Here is a 19,423-nt window from a genome sequence, read left to right on the forward strand (position 1 = left end):
CATCACACTTGCCCCATATATGGCCTGGTTCTTCAACGCCCTCAGGCAAGGGGGACAACTGGACTCCTCACTTAATATGGCTCACATCACAGTCCTCCCCAAACCCAACAAAGACCCCAGCTCGGTAGGCAACTACAGGCCTATATCTCTTATCAATAATGACTTGAAGTTCCTGACTAAGATCCTTGCAGACCACCTGGCTTCCTTTATTAGCTTATACATTCACAAAGACCAAGTAGGATTTATTCCTGGAAGACAGGGTCCAGATCAAACTAGACGTGCAATAGATATAATTTCTCTCCTCAACTCAAATTCGGATGGAGGCCCATCCAGACAAGGTTGTCTATTATCCCTTGATCTCCAAAAAGCTTTCGACTCCGTAAATTGGAATTATATATTTAACATTTTACATAGATGGGGATTTGGGGACTCCTTTCTGAATGTTCTGCATGCTCTATACTCATTGCCCACAGCCCAGGTGCGTCTGCAGGGATTTTACTCTGAGTCTTTCCCCATTTCGAGAGGCACAAGACAGGGGTGCCCCCTATCCCCATTGATTTTTGCCATAGCAATCGAATCCCTAGCAATCGCCATTAGATCCAATCAGAACATACAGGGGGTTCAGTGCGGCTCCCGTCACCACAAATGTGCATTGTTTGCAGACGACATCCTAATGTTTATATCGTCTACCCTGACCTCTCTCCCCAACATATGCCACCTTTTTGACGAATTCGGATCTATCTCAGGACTTAAAATAAATTATGACAAGTCTCAAGCGCTCAACATCAACCTACCTACCCCTTTGCTGGCCAGGCTAAGAGAGAGTTTCAGGTTCACGTGGAATGAAGCGCATATCACATACCTGGGGATAAAATTGACCCCCAAGATAGAGCTTCTTTATCAAGCTAATTATCCTCAGCTATACCAAAAACTGGAAGAGGACTTGACCAGGTGGTCTGGGCTCTCGTTATCCTGGCTGGGCAAAATAAATTCAATTAAAATGACCCTTCTTCCCCACATCCTATATTACTTTAGGGCCCTCCCAATCCCTATCGACAAAGCCAGATTAAAAAAATTCCAAGCCAAAATTATACAATTTGTTTGGGGCAAAAAAGGTCATAGATTCTCAAAATTGATCTTGTTTAGAGCCAAGACCGGTGGCGGACTGGGCTTACCAAACCTATTCTGGTATTTCCAAGCAGCCCACCTTGCTCAAATCTCAGCAGTTTACTCCCGCTGGGAAAAACCTGACTGGGTACATATTGAAAGGCTGGCAGTACCACTCCATACCATAGACTATCTCCTCTGGTGCCCTAATAAACTAAGACCTTCAATCCTATCCCTGACGCTTTCACACTCTTTCCATCTCTGGGATTGCCTACGGAAAAACAACCAGATCTCATCTCCTATAGAACCTCTCAAACATATATTTCATAATCCTGACTTCCCACCGGGGCTAGACATTAAAGCCTTTCAATGGTGGCTAGACAAAGGGCTTTACAGGATAGGGCACTTTCTCAGGCCTTTGGGCCCGATCTCCAAACCATATTGTATTAGTAACTTGGAAATGCCCTCCTCAGAATTTTTCAGATTCTCTAAAATCTCAAACTTTTTACAGAAAAAGTGCAAGACATCTTCCCACAAACTATTAATAACTGAATATGTGTCTTGGTGTGGCCAGGCCATTGAGCAGAGGGGGGGAATTTCGGTGATCTACAGGGCCCTATCATCAACACACTCCAAGGCACCTTACATGCTGCAATGGGAGGAGGACTTGGCACAACAATGGAAAACCGACACTTGGCACCGAAATTTTGCAAACTCCTTCAAGGGGATTCTTAATACCAGCCTCATGGAAGCTAGCGTAAAAGTTATAACTAGATGGTACCTAGTCCCATCTAAACTAGCTGCGATTTTCCCATCCTCCTCTCCTCTCTGCTTCAGAGGTTGTGGATTAAGAGGTGACATGATACAGACTTGGTGGTCCTGTCCCAGAATACGCCAGTTTTGGCACAAGATCTTCACCTGGATTAACAAAATTACAGCCTTATCCATACAAGTATCTCCCCTCATAGCACTCCTTAACTTCCCAGTCCAGGGAGCCTCCAGGAACACGCAACGCCTCATACACTTTATCCTTCTAGGAGCTAAGCTCACGATAGCCAAAGCTTGGAAGCAACCATATGTTTCCACCCTCATGGCCAAACGAAAGATATCCTGGATTATGAACCAGGAAAAGATGGCGGGCATAGTCTTGGATCGCTCAGAAAAGTTCAAAATGGTGTGGGAGCCTTGGGCAGATTTCGTGGGTGTATCCCTCTACTAGAGTCCTCAAGAGGCGACTATGGGACCCTGGGCTCCCCCCAGTCGGCTTTCAATATAAACTCACATTTCTTCTTCTGTCTCTTTCCTTTCTTTTCTCCTCTTCCCCCTCCCATTCTCACTCTCCCTAAGGTCCCCACCCCCCATTTCTTACTCAAATGATTTTTAACTAGACCAAACAAGATTACTCTTTTGTAATGAGGTCTAGCATTATGTTGGCTATACCGCACACTCCTCAAAAATGGAAAAACAAGTTATATGTTAAGAACATTTTATTCTTCCATTTTTTTTTCATTACATTTAAACTAGTTGCTTGTCAGGGCGGTCAAATACCTGCCATAATTACTAGTCTATGGTTATTCCTAGACCTTTGATCTGTCTCGTATGCCAAAAATTCTTATTACCCTCTACAGAAAGTGATGGGTGGTTTGTTTGTTTTTTTTATGTTTTTTTCACAAATTTTACGTATTGCAAGGTAAATTTCGGGGTGGGGGGTCTTGGGGGGGGAGCTCTGCCACAGAATGTTCCCTATTGGGGTGGTGGAGCTTCCTCCGTCTGGGATCACCCACCTTATCATAATGAGAGGTAACCCGAGCTAAAATAAACAAGGACTAGATAATTTAGACTTTGTTCTCCGGGATTTCCTCCTCACCTTCATGAATCCTTTTATGTATTATTGTTTTCCAAGTTATACTTTTCACTTTCTGATCACTTTAGGAATTACCTGTACTATATGATGATTATATTTCTGTAACTGTTACATCATTCTTAGCTCTTGCGGGGCTGAGGACCTGCTTATTTATTTATTGTTTATTGCCCATGATGTATTCACTTTTATTGGAAAATAAAATATATTGAAACGAAAAGTGTAATGTCCCTTTAAATTTCATAGCTGGGGGGTGTCTATAGTATGCCTGTAAAGGGGCGCATGTTTCCCGTGTTTAGAACAGTCTTACAGCAAAATGACATTTCGAGGGAAAAAACCCATTTAAAACTACTCGCGGCTATTGCATTGCCGACAATACACATGGAAGTCCATTGATAAAAACGGCATGGGAATTCCCCACAGGGGAACCCCGAACCAAAATTTAAAAAAAAAATGACGTGGGAGTCCCCCCAAATTCCATACCAGGCCCTTCAGGTCTGGTATGGATATTAAGGGGAACCCCGGCCAAAATTAAAAAAAAAAATAACGTGGGGTTCCCCCTAAATTCCATACCAGACCCTTCAGGTCTGGTATGGATTTTAAGGGGAACCCCGTGCCAAAAAAAAAAAAACAGCGTGGGGTCCCCCCAAAAATCCATACCAGACCCTTATCTGAGCACGCAACCTGGCAGGCTGCAGGAAAAGAGGGGGGGACGAGAGTGCGGCCCCCCCCTCCTGAACTGTACCAGGCCACATGCCCTCAACATTGGGAGGGTGCTTTGGGGTAGCGTCCCAAAACACCTTGTCCCCATGTTGATGAGGACAAGGGCCTCATCCCCACAACCCTAGCCGGTGGTTGTGGGGGTCTGCGGGCGGGGGGCTTATCGGAATCTGGAAGCCCTCTTTAACAAGGGGACCCCCAGATCCCGCCCCCCCTGTGTGAAATGGTAAGGGGGTACTTACCCATACCATTTCACTAAAAAACTGTCAAAAATGTTAAAAATGACAAGAGACAGTTTTTGACAATTCCTTTATTTAAATGCTTCTTCTTTCTTCTATCTTCCTTCATCTTCTGGTTCTTCTGGTTCTTCCTCCGGCGTTCTCGCCCAGCATCTCCTCCGCGGCGTCTTCTATCTTCTTCTCCTCGGGCCGCTCCGATCCCATGGCATGGGAGAAGGCTCCTGCTCTTCTCTTCATCTTCTTCTTCATCTTCTTCTCTTCTTCCTTCTTCTCTTCTTCTCTTCTTCATTTTCTTCTCCGGGCCGCTCCGCATCCATGCTGGCATGGAGGGAGGCTCCCGCTGTGTGACGGCATCTCCTCGTCTGACAGCTCTTAAATAACGGGGGCGGGGCCATCCGGTGACCCCGCCCCCCTCTGACGCACGTGACATGACGGGACTTCCCTGTGGCATTCCCCGTGACGTCACAGGGAAGTCCCGTCAAGTCACCGTGCGTCAGCGGGGGGGTCAGGTTTACGGGGTGGCCCCGCCCCCGTTATTTAAGAACCGTCAGACGAGGAGACGCCGTCACACAGCGGGAGCCTCCCTCCATGCCAGCATGGATGCGGAGCGGCCCGGAGAAGAAAATGAAGAAGAGAAGAAGAAAAGAAGAGAAGAAAAGAAGAAGAGAAGAGCGGGAGCCTCCCCCCATGCCATGGGTGCGGAGCGGCCCGAGGAGAAGAAGATAGAAGACGCCACGGAGGAGATGCTGGACGAGAACGCCGGAGGAAGAACCAGAAGAACCAGAAGAAGAAGATGAAGGAAGATAGAAGAAAGAAGAAGCATTTAAATAAAGGAATTGTCAAAAACTGTCTCTTGTAATTTTTAACATTTTTGACGTTTTTTAGTGAAATGGTAGGGGTAAGTACCCCCTTACCATTTCACACAGGGGGGGGCCAGGATCTGGGGGTCCCCTTGTTAAAGGGGGCTTCCAGATTCCGATAAGCCCCCTGCCCGCAGACCCCCACAACCACCGGCCAGGGTTGTGGGGATGAGGCCCTTGTCCTCATCAACATGGGGACAAGGTGTTTAGGGGGGCTACCCCAAAGCACCTTCCCAATGTTGAGGGCATGTGGCCTGGTACGGTTCAGGAGGGGGGCGCACTCTCGTCCCCCCCTCTTTTCCTGCGGCCTTCCAGGTTGCGTGCTCAGATAAGGGTCTGGTATGGATTTTTGGGGGGACCCCACGTCATTTTTTTTTTAAATTTTGGTTCGGGGTTCCCCTGGGGGGAATTCCCATGCCGTTTTTATCAATGAACTTCTATGTGTATTGTCGGCAATGCAATAGCCGCAAGTAGTTTTAAATGGGTTTTTTCCTTCGAAATGTCATTTTGCTGTCAGACTGTTCTAAACACAGGAAACATGCGCCCCTTTACAGGCATACTATAGACACCCCCCAGGTACGAAATTTAAAGGAATATTACACTTTTATTGTTTGACTTTAAGCATTATTAAAATCACTGCTCCTGAAAAAACGGCCGTTTTAAAACTTTTTTTTGCATTGATCCATGTCCCCTGGGGCAGAACCCAGGTCCCCAAACACTTTTTATGACAATAACTTGCCTATAAGCCTTTAAAATTAGCACTTTTGATTATTCATGTTCGTGTCCCATAGACTTTAATGGTGTTCGCGTGTTCGAACGAACTTTTTTCCTGTTCGCATGTTCTGGTGCGAACCGAACAGGGGGGTGTTCGGCTCATCCCTACTGTCTACTATACTGTTGCACTACGTTGGTGTGATAGTGTAGTCACTGTAATAATTCTTTATATAAACATATCATTTATCCAAACAAAGAAGTTATCTTGGTTATTACAGAAGTTTGTGTGCAGTGTTGTTATTTCTCCTGCAGGTGGAGCTACAAGCACCCAGGTAGAGGTAAATATAAATATAAGTGTATATTGTGGGTTAAAGTTGGTACTAATGTCAATACAACACTGCACTACAGCTGTGTCAAGGGGACTGAACAATTTAAGAGGGGTGAAGAGAATAGTGGACAGGCCCGATAATAAACCAGCAGCTCCCCCTTGAGTTATTGCTACACATATAAAAGCAAAGGAGAAGGCCTTCAAAAAATACAAGGTTGAGGGATCATCCTCAGCATTCAGACATTATAAAGAATGCAACAATAAATGTAAGGGTGCAATTAGGACGGCTAAGATAGAACATGAAAGACACATAGCGGAGGAGAGCAAAAAAATTCCCAAGAAATTCTTTAAATATGTAAACAGTAAAAAAGGGAGGACAGACCATATTGGCTCCATAAAGAATGAGGAAGGACATCTGGTCACAAAGGATGGGGAGATGGCAAAGGTATTGAATTTATTCTTCTCCTCAGTCTTCACGAGTGAATCGGGGGACTTCAGTAACCAAAACTGCAGTGTTTATCCTCATGACACAACACAGGAAGCACCTCCATGGTTAACAGAGGACAGAATTAAAATTAGACTTGAGAAACTTAACATTAATAAATCACCGGGACCAGATGGCTTGCATCCGAGGGTACTTAGGGAACTCAGTAAAGTGATTGCCAGACCGTTGTTCCTAATTATTACAGTCTACTGACTGGAATGGTACCAGATGATTGGAAAAAAGCCAATATAGCACCAATATATAAAAAGGGCCCAAAATACATCCCTGGGAATTACAGACCAGTTAGCCTAACATCAATAGTATGTAAACTCTTGGAGGGGATGATAAGAGACTATATACAAGATTTTTGTAATGAGAACGGTATCATTAGCAGTAATCAGAATGGATTCATGAAGAATCGTTCTAGCCAAACCAATCTACTAACCTTCTATGAGGAGGAGTTGCCACCTAGATAAAGGAAGGCCTGTAGACGTGGTATATCTGGAATTTGCAAAAGCATTTGACACAGTTCCCCATAAACGCTTACTGTACAAAATAAGGTCCGTTGGCATGGACCATAGGGTGAGTACATGGATTGAAAACTGGCTACAAGGGCGAGTTCAGAGGGTGGTGATAAATGGGGAGTACTCGGAATGGTCAGGGGTGGGTAGTGGGGTTCCCCAGGGTTCTGTGATGGGACCAATCCTATTTAATTTGTTCATAAACGACCTGGAGGATGGAATAAACAGTTCAATCTCTGTATTTGCAGACGATACTAAGCTAAGCAGGGCAATAACTTCTCCGCAGGATGTGGAAACCTTGCAGAAAGATCTGAAAAAATTAATGGGGTGGGCAACTACATGGCAAATGAGGTTCAATGTAGAAAAATGTAAAATAATGCATTTGGGTGGCAAAAATATGAATGCAATCTATACACTGGGGGGAGAACCTCTGGGGGAATCTAGGATGGAAAAGGACCTGGGGGTCCTAGTAGATGATAGGCTCAGCAATGGCATGCAATGCCAACCTGCTGCTAACAAAGCAAACAGAATATTGGCATGCATTAAAAAGGGATCAACTCCAGAGATAAAACGATAATTCTCCCACTCTACAAGACTCTGGTCCGGCCGCACCTAGAGTATGCTGTCCAGAAGAGACGCTTGAGAGGGAATATGATTTCAATATACAAATACCGTACTGGTGACCCTACAATAGAAATTTTTTGCAGAAGAGAGTTTAACAAGACTCGTGGCCACTCATTAAAATTAGAAGAAAAGAGGTTTAACCTTAAACTACGTAGAGGGTTCTTTACTGTAAGAGCGGCAAGGATGTGGAATTCCCTTTCACAGGCGGTGGCCTCAGCGGGGAGCATCGATAGCTTCAAGAAACTATTAGATAAGCACCTGAATGACCACAGCATACAGGGATATACAATGTAATACTGACACATAATCACACATAGGTTGAACTTGATGGACTTGTGTCTTTTTTCAACCTCACCTACTATGTAATTATATGTAACTATATATATATATATATATATCTATATATATATATATAGATATATATATATCTATATATATATATATATATATATATATAGATATATATATATATATAGATATATACAGAATATATATATATATATATATATATATATATATATATATATATATATATATATATATATATATATATATCTATATATATATACAGTATATATATTTATAGATATATATATATATATATATTATATATACTGTATATGTGTGTGTGTGTGGAGACGCATCAATATCTATCTGTATTGTTTATATTTGGGATTGTGGGAACACAATTTTAATTGCCACTTTTTAGGTACACATTTTAGGTATTCAAATAGGTAGCATAGGATAATACATACCCATATATGTTTTTATATTCATATCTATGCAGAATGTATAAGAGTTAATTAACACTGGCAAGAGTTAAAAAGGAGATGAACTCTAAAAATTGTGCCCAAAAAATCATGCAGAGGTCAAAGGACTTTTACAGTACCTGTGCTCTCTCTGCAGCTGAACTTTCCCTGCTGACTTACCATGTCTTGTCCATCACTAAGTCTTTAAATGGAGGCGGCCATCCTGGTAGTTGCATGGATTTTCTTCCTCATGCCAGAGCCTCCAGCAAGGAGAACAGTGAGCACCACAGTAATGACATCACCAAATCTCACCCCAAATGTAGTGACACTAGCAGTCAGCACCTTAGATCCCACATTGCAGATATGCAACTATGAAGCTGGAGACACAGGAAGTGCAGTGCTGTTTTTCAAGAAAAAACTGTACATATTTCAGGGTACTGCTTAGATGCTATGAGCATTTCTAATTGTTCTCTATAAAATAGCAAATCTTCATTTTTTTGAGTTCAGATTTACTTTAATCGCTTCAGCCCCAGAAGGATTTACCCCCTTCCTGACCAAAGCACTTTTTGCGATTCGGCACTGCATCGCTTTAACTGACAATTGCGCAGTCATGCGACGTTGTACCCAAACAAAATTGACGTCCTTTTTTTCCCACAAATAGTTTTCTTTTGGTGGTATTTGATCATCTCTGCAGTTTTTATTTTTTGTGCTATAAACAAAAAAAAGAGCGACAATTTTGAAAAAAACACAATATTTTGTACTTTTTGCTATAATAAATAGCCCAATTTTTTTTTTTTAAAAGCACATTTTTTCTCAGTTTAGGCTGATATGTAATCTTCTACATATTTCTGGTAAAAAAAATAGCAATAAGCGTATATTGATGTGTTTGCACAAAAGTTATAGCATCTACAAAATAGTGGATAGATTTATGGCATTTTTATTATTTTATTTTTTTTTACTAGTAATGGCGGCGATCTGCGAATTTTATCATGACTGCAACATTATGGCGGACACATCGGACAATTTTGACACATTTTTTGGGACCATTTTTACAGTGATCAGTGCTATGAAAATGCATTGATTGCTGTAAAAATGTCACTGGAAGTCAAGGGATTAACCACTAAGGGTAGATCAAGGGGTTAATGTGTTCCCTAGTGTGTGTTCTAACTGAAGGGGGGAGGGGACTGTGTAGGGGAAGAGATAAATCGCTGTTCATACTCTGTATGAACAGACGATTTGTCACTTCTCCCCTCAGAGAAGAGAAGTGTTACGAGCGATCACGGGAGCCCGGCGGTAATCGAGACTGCCGGGCACTCGCATCGGCTCCTTGGGCGAGCAGCGGGTGCACCCAAATGGCCGCCCAAGGAACCGACGTAACATGACCGCGATTCACGCAGCCGAGCCATGTTGCCGCAGTATAACAAGTTCTTAACACGGGGTTATTCATGGGCTGTATAGAAAAGACTTTCACTGACCAAAGTGACACAGAACTTCTGAGTTAGAGTAGATATAGAATGGAGATGCATCTAAATCTCTCTTGCCTCTAAATCCAGATCCGTACTTGAATCACACTCCAGAGGCTACTGACAGGCGGTGAGGAAACAATACAACACCTCCTCTTCGGCTGTTTTAGCCCAATTTTTTTTGACAAACGTGCCACAAATGCATGTATTGCAGGGCATTTGTGGCCTTTCAACGTGAATGTGTAGGGTTCGGCGGACTTGCAGCCCACCGATTGCTACAAGTCAGATCAACTTTGCCACAGAAGCAAAATGAAGCATCATGCCCATGACATGTAATCACCCCCGTCCACTGCCTATTGAAGCTAAAAGTGATTGTAAACCCTCACCTTGTAAAACAACCCATTCAGTTTAAAATAGAATTGAAAGGCAAAACATTTATGTATAGATACGAAAAAAAAGATTATAAATACCTTTTTTCCCCTTTTTTTATAAGTGATCACATACCCTCTGTTCTCAGCTGCATAAGAGCTGGGGGAGGAGAAACAGCAGCACACTGATCTTCCCAGTGAATGCCTGTGCGGGGGGACAGGCTTGTCAGCTCAGGACATGTCTGATCATTGGAGGAGAGCAGGCTGAGTTCCCAGCATAGCTAGGGAACTGACCATGGTCTGTCCTCCTGCTTAGTGCGGTCATAGGAAAGCAGAAGGACTGGCAGGAATAGCAGGGATTTCACACAAAGAAAGCAATACAAAGAGAACAGGAGACTTTTTTATATACAAGTACATGGTACAGCATGCACATATCAAGGATATAAAATGTTGGATCTGCTTGCTCTTTAAAGGGGCGGTTGGCAGGTGGCAAAAACACTTCTGAACCGCACATTTTTTCTACCTTCCAACCCGCAAGTCTAAACAAGGCCTAAATGACCCAGTCAGACTCTGGATCTACTGTACAGGACAAGCAACTAGTAATTACAGTTCATAGGGAGTCATTTAGGACCTGTAAGGCTATGAATATTAAAGTATGAAAGCAGTCATACTTATTTTACTACTTGAGAGATCAACCTGATGATTAACTATAATAATACTGATCGTAAATCTCTTGTCTATGTCTTATTTTTATTTGCTCCAAAATGTGTGCAAATGTTGCACAATTTTGACTTTGAGAGCTTCAGTCCTTATCCCATAAATCAGAGGGTTTACAGCAATGGAGGAACTCATTCCACTTATAGAGATGATAATGTGAGCAACTGTTGACAGAGAACCACCGTTTATCCTGTACCTAAATGCAACAAACATTGTTCCAACCATGAAAATGGAAAAGGCCACTACATGAGTCACCAGGGTATACATAGCTCTCTGAGAGGCTTCCCCAGAAAGTTTAAGACAAATGAGAACCGTCCTTATGTAAGAGTAAATTACTACAAGCATGCAGCCAATCACAAAGAACAAGGTCCAAGTTGTTCCATAGATAAGGTTAATCGTTATATCACCACAAGCCAGTCGTTGAAGGGACATGCTCTCACAATAGACACTGTTTATGTTAACAGCACAAAAGGTTAGTCTTGCCGTTAATAATACACTCACTGCTATTCCCATTAAGACAAAAATCCATATGGCAATTATCACTTTTGCACACGTCAGGTTCGTCATGAGAGAATGATATCTCAGAGGGTGTCCTACAGCCAAAAAGCGATCGTATGCTATAGCCGTAAAGGCAAAAATTTCGACAGACCCATAACTTTGAATGAAGAAGGCCTGGGAGAGACATGCAGAGAGAGAGATGGTTGAACATCCAGTCAACAAATCAATAAATAGTTTGGGCAGGTAAGCCGAACTTCCAACCATGACATTGAAAACCAGGTGACCTATAAAAAAATACATAGGTTCGTGCAAGCTTTCTTCTGCCTGGGTTACATAAACAATCATGAAACATACCAACATTGTGATAACATATAATGCAAAGGCAAGGAGAGCATACAAGTATCTAAATGATTCCATCTCAATAAGTCCCACAAGAACAAAGTTGGTGATCATCGATGAGTTGTTTTGTGCTGATGAAATCATGGCTTAATATTTATTGCCTGCCAAAAAGCCAGATAGTGAAATTTCTAATAAGAGCTGGCTATCATATAGACAAGAAAAAAAAAAGATGTAATTTATATCGTCCCTTCATGATCAATCTCAATGCATCTGTTTTCTCTTAAGTAGATCTGCCGAATGATGCATTCTTGCCTAGCTGAGTTTATATAGCTGTACTTGTAGGACTGTATTCCTGGTTGGGATTTGCATTGTGGAGGAGCACAGTGAGTAGGACTTGAGGGATCTTTTGCAGAAACTGAAAAAATGTGAATCCGATGGGATCATAAGCTGTTACAGCTGCTCTCTGCCTCATTAATGAGAAAAAAAAATAATGAGATAGAGAAGTTTATTTAACTCATCATTTCCAATAAGAAATACAGAATCATTTGAAAACTAAATTAAAGTTCACAAACTGGATTCAAAATGAGTTGGTTTACATTTTCTATCCCTGACCCTATAGCATTGAGTCATCAGGATTAGTGCTGGAGAGTCCAGTTTTTCCTTAAAAAGGTCCTGATTAGGGATGAGCTTCGTGTTCGAGTCGAACCCATGTTCGACTCGAACATCGGCTGTTCGATCGTTCGCCGAATTGCGAACGATATGGGCCGTTCGCGCCAAATTCGTGTGGCGCGTCACGGCCCATAATTCACTGCGGCATTGCAGTGCATTGCTTGCTGATGATTGGCCAAGCATGCACTATGACCCGCATGCTTGGCCAATCACAGCGCCGCCTTAACAGAGAGCCATAATTGGCCAAAGCCAAGGAGGCTTTGGCCAATTATGGCTCAGGGGATTTAGTACATGCCCCAAACTATATAAGGCCGCCTGCACGGCGGCCCTGTGCAGTGTGTTCCGGTGTGCTTAGAGAGAGAGAGAGACAGTGTCATTTCATTTGAGTTAGCTAGATTAGGCAGGACAGTCAGTCAGTTAGCTGCACTTAAAGTGTATTGTGTATATATATGCATCCCAGGTGTTGCATATATATATATATATACACTGTATTCAGTTTAGCTAGATCCGTTCCTGTTATCTTCTAGACTATTTACATTTAGTGCAGTGCGTCCTGCTCACAGTGTTCAGCTAGATCCGTTCCTGTTATATTCCTACTGACAGGCAGGCTTGTCTTGTTACAGTATTTTGAAGAAAATTACTGGTGTTCTTTTGATCCTATTAGTACCACAGTCAGGCAGCTAGACTATTTACATTTAGTGCAGTGCGTCCTGCTCACAGTGTTCAGCTAGATCCGTTCCTGTTATCTTCTTACTGACAGGCAGGCTTGTCTTGTTACAGTATTTTAAAGAAAATTACTGGTGTTCTTTTGATCCTATTAGTACCACAGTCAGGCAGCTAGACTATTTACAGTTAGTGCAGTGCGTCCTGCCCACAGTGTTCTGCTAAACCTACAAGTAAGTGGGGTGCATCCTGCTCACAGTGTTCAGCTAAACCTACAAGTTAGTGGGGTGCGTCCACCTCACAGTGTTCAGCTAAACCTACAAGCTAGTGGGGTGCGTCCTGCTCACAGTGTTCATCTAGATCCGTTTCTGTTATCTTCTTACTAACAGGCAGGCTTGTCTTGTTACAGTAAATACAGCTACCTGAAGAAAATTGCTGGTGTTCTTTTGATCCTATTAGTACCACAGTCAGGCAGCTAGACTATTTACAGTTAGTGCAGTGCGTCCTGCTCACAGTGTTCTGCTAAACCTACAAGTTAGTGGGGTGCGTCCTGCTCACAGTGTTCAGCTAAACCTACAAGTTAGTGGGGTGCGTCCACCTCACAGTGTTCAGCTAAACCTACAAGCTAGTGGGGTGCGTCCTGCTCACAGTGTTCAGCTAGATCCGTTTCTGTTATCTTCTTACTGACAGGCAGGCTTGTCTTGTTACAGTAAATACAGCTACCTGAAGAAAATTGCTGGTGTTCTTTTGATCCTATTAGTACCACAGTCAGGCAGCTAGACTATTTACAGTTAGTGCAGTGCGTCCTGCTCACAGTGTTCTGCTAAACCTACAAGTTAGTGGGGTGCGTCCTGCTCACAGTGTTCAGCTAAACCTACAAGTTAGTGGGGTGCGTCCACCTCACAGTGTTCAGCTAAACCTACAAGCTAGTGGGGTGCGTCCTGCTCACAGTGTTCAGCTAGATCCGTTCCTGTTATCTTCTTACTGACAGGCAGGCTTGTCTTGTTACAGTAAATACAGCTACCTGAAGAAAATTGCTGGTGTTCTTTTGATCCTATTAGTACCACAGTCAGGCAGCTAGACTATTTACAGTTAGTGCAGTGCGTCCTGTTCACAGTGTTCTGCTAAACCTACAAGTTAGTGGGGTGCGTCCTGCTCACAGTGTTCAGCTAAACCTACAAGTTAGTGGGGTGCGTCCACCTCACAGTGTTCAGCTAAACCTACAAGCTAGTGGGGTGCGTCCTGCTCACAGTGTTCAGCTAGATCCGTTTCTGTTATCTTCTTACTGACAGGCAGGCTTGTCTTGTTACAGTATTTTAAAGAAAATTGCTGGTGTTCTTTTGATCCTATTAGTACCACAGTCAGGCAGCTAGACTATTTACAGTTAGTGCAGTGCGTCCTGCTCACAGTGTTCTGATAAACCTACAAGTTAGTGGGGTGCGCCCTGCTCACAGTGTTCAGCTAAACCTACAAGTTAGTGGGGTGCGTCCACCTCACAGTGTTCAGCTAAAGCTACCTGTAGAAGGTTGGTGGTGTTCTCATACTACAGGCAGGCAGTTGATTTTGCTAGCTGCAGTATCAGTACATATATATATATATATATATATATATATATATATATATATATATATCCCAGCTTAGTGCAGCTACAGGCCATTAGTATGTCTGGAAGGCCAAGAAGGAGAGGCAGACAGTCACAAGCCAATAAGAGAGGGCAAGCAGGCTCTGTGTCTAGTGCTGGTCGTGGAGACGGTGCATCCTCATCAGCACGTGGCCATGGGACACGCTTGGCCTTTTTTTCGGCAGCTGGCCATGTTGAGCCGCAACATGCGGAAGACTTGGTCGAGTGGATGACCAAGCCGTCCTCATCCTCCTTATCCTCTCTCACCCATGCCCAGGGTACTTTGTCTGGCAAAGCAGCGGCCTCTTCCCTTGGCTCAATGTCATCAGTGACTCCTTCCCTAGCCCCACCATGTCCTCCTGAGGAGTCCCTCGAACTGTTTGACCACAGTGTTGGGTACATGCTCCAGGAGGATGCCCAGCGTTTGGAAGGCTCTGATGATGATACTGAGCTCGATGAAGGCAGTAACACGAGCACGGACAGAGGGGGTGCCCAAGAAGGACAGCAATCTGGCAGTCATGCTCCCCCTGCTGCAGCATACTGCCAGGTTTGCTCCAGTGATGAGGAGGGAGGGGATGATGAGGTCACTGACTCAACGTGGGTGCCTGATAGGAGAGGAGAGGAGGAGGAGGAGGAGGAGGAGGCGGCACATCACCAACGAGGCAGGATGCCCTCCAGGGGCCAGCCTAAGGGCAGCACATTGACTGCATCACACCCCAAAGCTCCACATGTGCAGGGCGCTGCAGTCTCTGCGCGTTATTCAAAAAGTTCTTTGGTGTGGGCCTTTTTTGAGACGAGTGCATCAGATCGCACCGCTGCTATTTGCAACATATGTCTCAAGCGTATCTCGCGTGGCCAAAACATCTCCCGCTTGGGTACCACATGCTTGACCAGACATATGTTGACCTGCCATGCAGTTCGTTGGCAAGCGTATCTAAAAGACCCACACCAAAGAACAAAGAGGACCTCTGCTTGCTCCTCATCAGCTGAGATTTCATACCCCACTAGACCTTCAGTCCTCTCTGAGACCTGCACTGAGAGGAATGAAGGTGTAGAATTAGGTGTGTCACAGCCACGTACTTGTGGGCAATCTGATTTTGGTACACCGACGTCAGATTGTACCAGGCAAATTTCCCTGCCCCAGCTGCTGCACCGCCGAAAGAAGTTTGCTCCCAGCCATCCACATGCCCAACGGTTGAATGCTAGCTTGGCAAAATTGCTAGCACTTCAACTGCTGCCTTTTCAGTTGGTAGACTCTGCCCCCTTCCGTGAGTTTGTGAAATGTGCGGTTCCTCAGTGGCAGGTACCCAAACGCCACTTTTTCTCACGGAAGGCAATTCCGGCTCTCTACCAGCATGTGGAAGGCAATGTCCATGCCTCGCTGGACAGGGCGGTCAGCGGTAAGGTGCATATTACCGCTGACTCATGGTCCAGCAGGCATGGACAGGGACGTTACCTAAGTTTCACTGCGCATTGGGTGACTCTGCTGGCAGCTGGGAAGGATGCAGGACAAGGTGCAGTAGTGTTGGAGGTTGTTCCGCCACCACGCCTCCAAAATGCTAATGATTGTGACACACCTCTCTCCTCCACCCCCTCCTCTTCTTCTTCCTCCATGGCCTCTTCCTCGGAACCAGCGGTGCTCCGTAGTCGTTCAAGGGGCTACGCAAGTACGCAGGCCAAAAGATGCCATGCGGTGCTTGAGCTGGTGTGCTTGGGGGACAGGAGCCACACTGGGGCAGAGGTTCTGTCAGCTCTGCAGGGGCAGGTTCAGAGGTGGTTGACGCCACGCCAACTTAAGGCAGGAATGGTGGTTTGCGACAATGGCACCAACCTCCTCTCTGCCCTCCGACAGGGACAAATGACCCATGTGCCCTGTTTGGCTCACGTCCTTAACTTGGTGGTGCAGCGGTTCTTGGGCAGGTACCCGGGCTTACAGGATGTCCTGAGGCAGGCCAGGAAAGTCTGTGTGCATTTCCGCCGGTCATATAATGCCAGTGCTCGGCTGACGGACCTCCAAAAGGAGTTTAACCTGCCCAAGAACCGCCTAATCTGTGACATGCCCACCAGGTGGAACTCAACGTTGGCCATGCTGCAGCGGCTGCAAACGCAGCAGAGGGCCATCAATGAGTACCTGTGCGACTATGGCACCAGGACAGGGTCAGGGGAGCTTGGTTTTTTTTCCCCACGCCAGTGGGCCATGATCAGGGATGCATGCACTGTCCTGTCACCATTTGAGGAGGCCACGAGGATGGTGAGCAGTGACAGTGCATGCATTAGTGACACTGTCCCCCTTGTCCACCTGTTGGAGCACACGCTGCGTGGAATAATGGACAGGGCACTTGAGGCAGAACAGAGGCAGGAAGAGGAGGACTTCCTTAGCTCTCAAGGCCCCCTTTATCCAGACAGTGTTCCTGCGTGCCCGCCGATCACACAGGAAGAGGACGAGGAGGAAGAGGAAGAGGAGGAGGAGGAAGATTGTGTCAGTATGGAGGTGGAGCCTGGCACTCAGCATCAGCAGCAGTCTTTAAGGGATCAGTCCCAAGAAACACATGGACTTGTACGTGGCTGGGAGGAGGTGGCTGTGGACCATGTCGTCCTTAGTGACCCAGAGGACTCCGGACCGAATGCCTCAGCAAACCTACGCTGCATGGCCTCCCTGATCCTGCAAAGCCTGCGTAAGGATCCTCGTATTCGTGGTATCAAGGAGAAGGACCAATACTGGCTGGCAACCTTCCTTGATCCACGTTACAAGGGTAAGGTTGCGGACCTTATCTTGCCATCGCAGAGGGAGCAGAGGATGAAACATCTTCGGGAGGCCTTGCAGAAAGGTCTGTGCAACGCGTTCCCAGAGACTGGGAGGTTACAAACTCCTGTTTCTGGACAACGTGTTGCTGAGGCTTCGGTCAGTCAAAGAAGGAGCGGTGGAGAAGGTGGCCGTCTGACCGATGCGTTCAGACAATTTTTTGGTCCGCAGCCCCAAGGTATGATCGGTTCCAGCAACCATCGCCAGCGTCTGTTTTACATGGTGCAGGAATACCTAGGGGCAAGATCAGACTTGGACACCTTTCCCACCGAAAATCCTCTGGGTTACTGGGTCTTGAGGATGGATCACTGGCCAGAGCTTGCACAGTATGCAATTGAGCTACTGGCCTGTCCTGCATCCAGCGTTCTTTCGGAACGCACATTCAGTGCTGCTGGAGGCGTGGTAACCGATCACAGGGTGCGTCTGTCCACTGACTCGGTCGATCGACTGACCTTCATAAAAATGAATGAGTCTTGGATCACCACCAGCTACCAAGCACCTGATGCTGATGTAACCGAATAATTTTTTTTGAAATCTCAGATCCCTTCAAAGACTGCCTATGCTGATGCTGAGTGACTATCCCTGAGTAATTATCCTCTTCCTCCTCAATCATCACGCTGATAGCTTGTAAGAACATTTTTGGTTCTGGGTGCCACCACCAGTGCCTAAGGCACAATTTTTCAGCCCCTGTTTAACAGGGGCGTGTAATTACGATTTTTGATGTAATACTTTGCAGCAGGGCTCGTTCCTGCATTCCAACTAGAGTGTCTGTGAGGGGTTGCAGTGTTGTGGCACCAGCACCAGTGCCTAAGGCCCAATTTTTCAGCCCTTGTTTAACAGGGGCGTGTAATTACGATTTTTGATGTAATACTTTGCAGCAGGGCTCGTTCCTGCATTCCAACTAGAGTGTCTGTGAGGGGTTGCAGTGTTGTGGCACCAGCACCAGTGCCTAAGGCCTAATTTTTCAGCTCCTGTTCAACAGGGGCATGTAATTACAATTCTTGATCTAATATTTCACAGCAGAGCCCTGTGAGGGCTTACAGTGTTGTGGCCACAGCAACACCTAAGGCCCAAATTTCTGCTGAGTATATAGGGCAGGACCCTACTTTCAAACAACTAACTTACAAACGACTCCTACTTGCAAACGGAAGGAGACAACAGGAAGTGAAATCTACCCCTAGGAAGGGAAATTCTCTCCTGTAAGAGTTAATATGGGAAAAACATTTCTCCTTTCCACTGATGCTTTCCAATCCATTGGGACAAAAAGTGAGGTGAAATCTTCTGAAGAGGAGGAAAGACAGCAAAACAAATGTCACAGGGGTGATAACCCTTCCCTATGTTTTCCAAAAAGCTTAAAAAAGATTTTTTGGCTGGAGCTAAACACGTTAAAAATGTACCCGTTCAAAATTACAAAGAGATTCTACTTAACAACAAACCTACAGCCTGTATACTGCTGTTCAGAGTATATAGGGCCTGGTGGCCCCACACCTTTCCTTATTTTAATTTGGGTGCGGGGTTCCCCTTAATATCCATACAAGACCCAAAGGGCCTGGTAATGGACTGGGGGGTACCCATGCCGTTTGTCTCACTGATTTTCATCCATATTGCCATGACCCGACATTACATTAAACCCGCAAGCAGTTTTAAATGAGATTTTTTCCTTTAAAAATGACATTTGGTGCAGGGACTGTTCTAAACACGGGAAACACGCGTCACTTTACAGGCATACTATAGACACCCCTCAGGTACGATATTTAAAGGAATATTTCACTTTTTTTTTTTTTTTTTTACTTTAAGCATCATTAAAATCACTGCTCCCGAAAAAACGGCCGTTTTTAAAAGTTTTTTTTGCATTGATACATGTCCCCTGGGGTAGGACCCGGGTCCCCAAACCCTTTTTAGGACAATACCATGCAAATTAGCCTTGAAAATGAGCACTTTTGATTTCGAACGTTCGAGTCCCATAGACGTCAATGGGGTTCTAACGTTCGTGCGAACTTTCGGTCCGTTCGCAGGTTCTGGTGCGAACCGAACCGGGGGGTGTTCGGCTCATCCCTAGTCCTGATGATGCTTAA

At 45.0% G+C, this 19,423-nt stretch overlaps 1 protein-coding gene across 1 annotated transcript; it reads right to left on the reverse strand.

The window, feature by feature from the left end:
- Positions 1 to 10,788: 10,788 nt before the first annotated feature.
- On the reverse strand, positions 10,789 to 11,613 carry LOC141126482 (olfactory receptor 52N5-like). Its single transcript, XM_073612423.1, has one exon. It carries the CDS (start codon positions 11,611 to 11,613, stop codon positions 10,789 to 10,791), a length of 825 nt encoding a protein of 274 aa, XP_073468524.1.
- Positions 11,614 to 19,423: the final 7,810 nt, after the last annotated feature.

Source organism: Aquarana catesbeiana, linkage group LG02, assembly GCF_042186555.1.
Source record: "Aquarana catesbeiana isolate 2022-GZ linkage group LG02, ASM4218655v1, whole genome shotgun sequence".
Taxonomy (NCBI): Eukaryota; Metazoa; Chordata; class Amphibia; order Anura; family Ranidae; genus Aquarana; species Aquarana catesbeiana.

What these genes read in the sequence shown, in the direction of transcription:
- LOC141126482 (XM_073612423.1), bottom strand. Translation starts at nt 11,613, where the DNA reads ATGTTGGTATGTTTCATGATTGTTTATGTAACCCAGGCAGAAGAAAGC.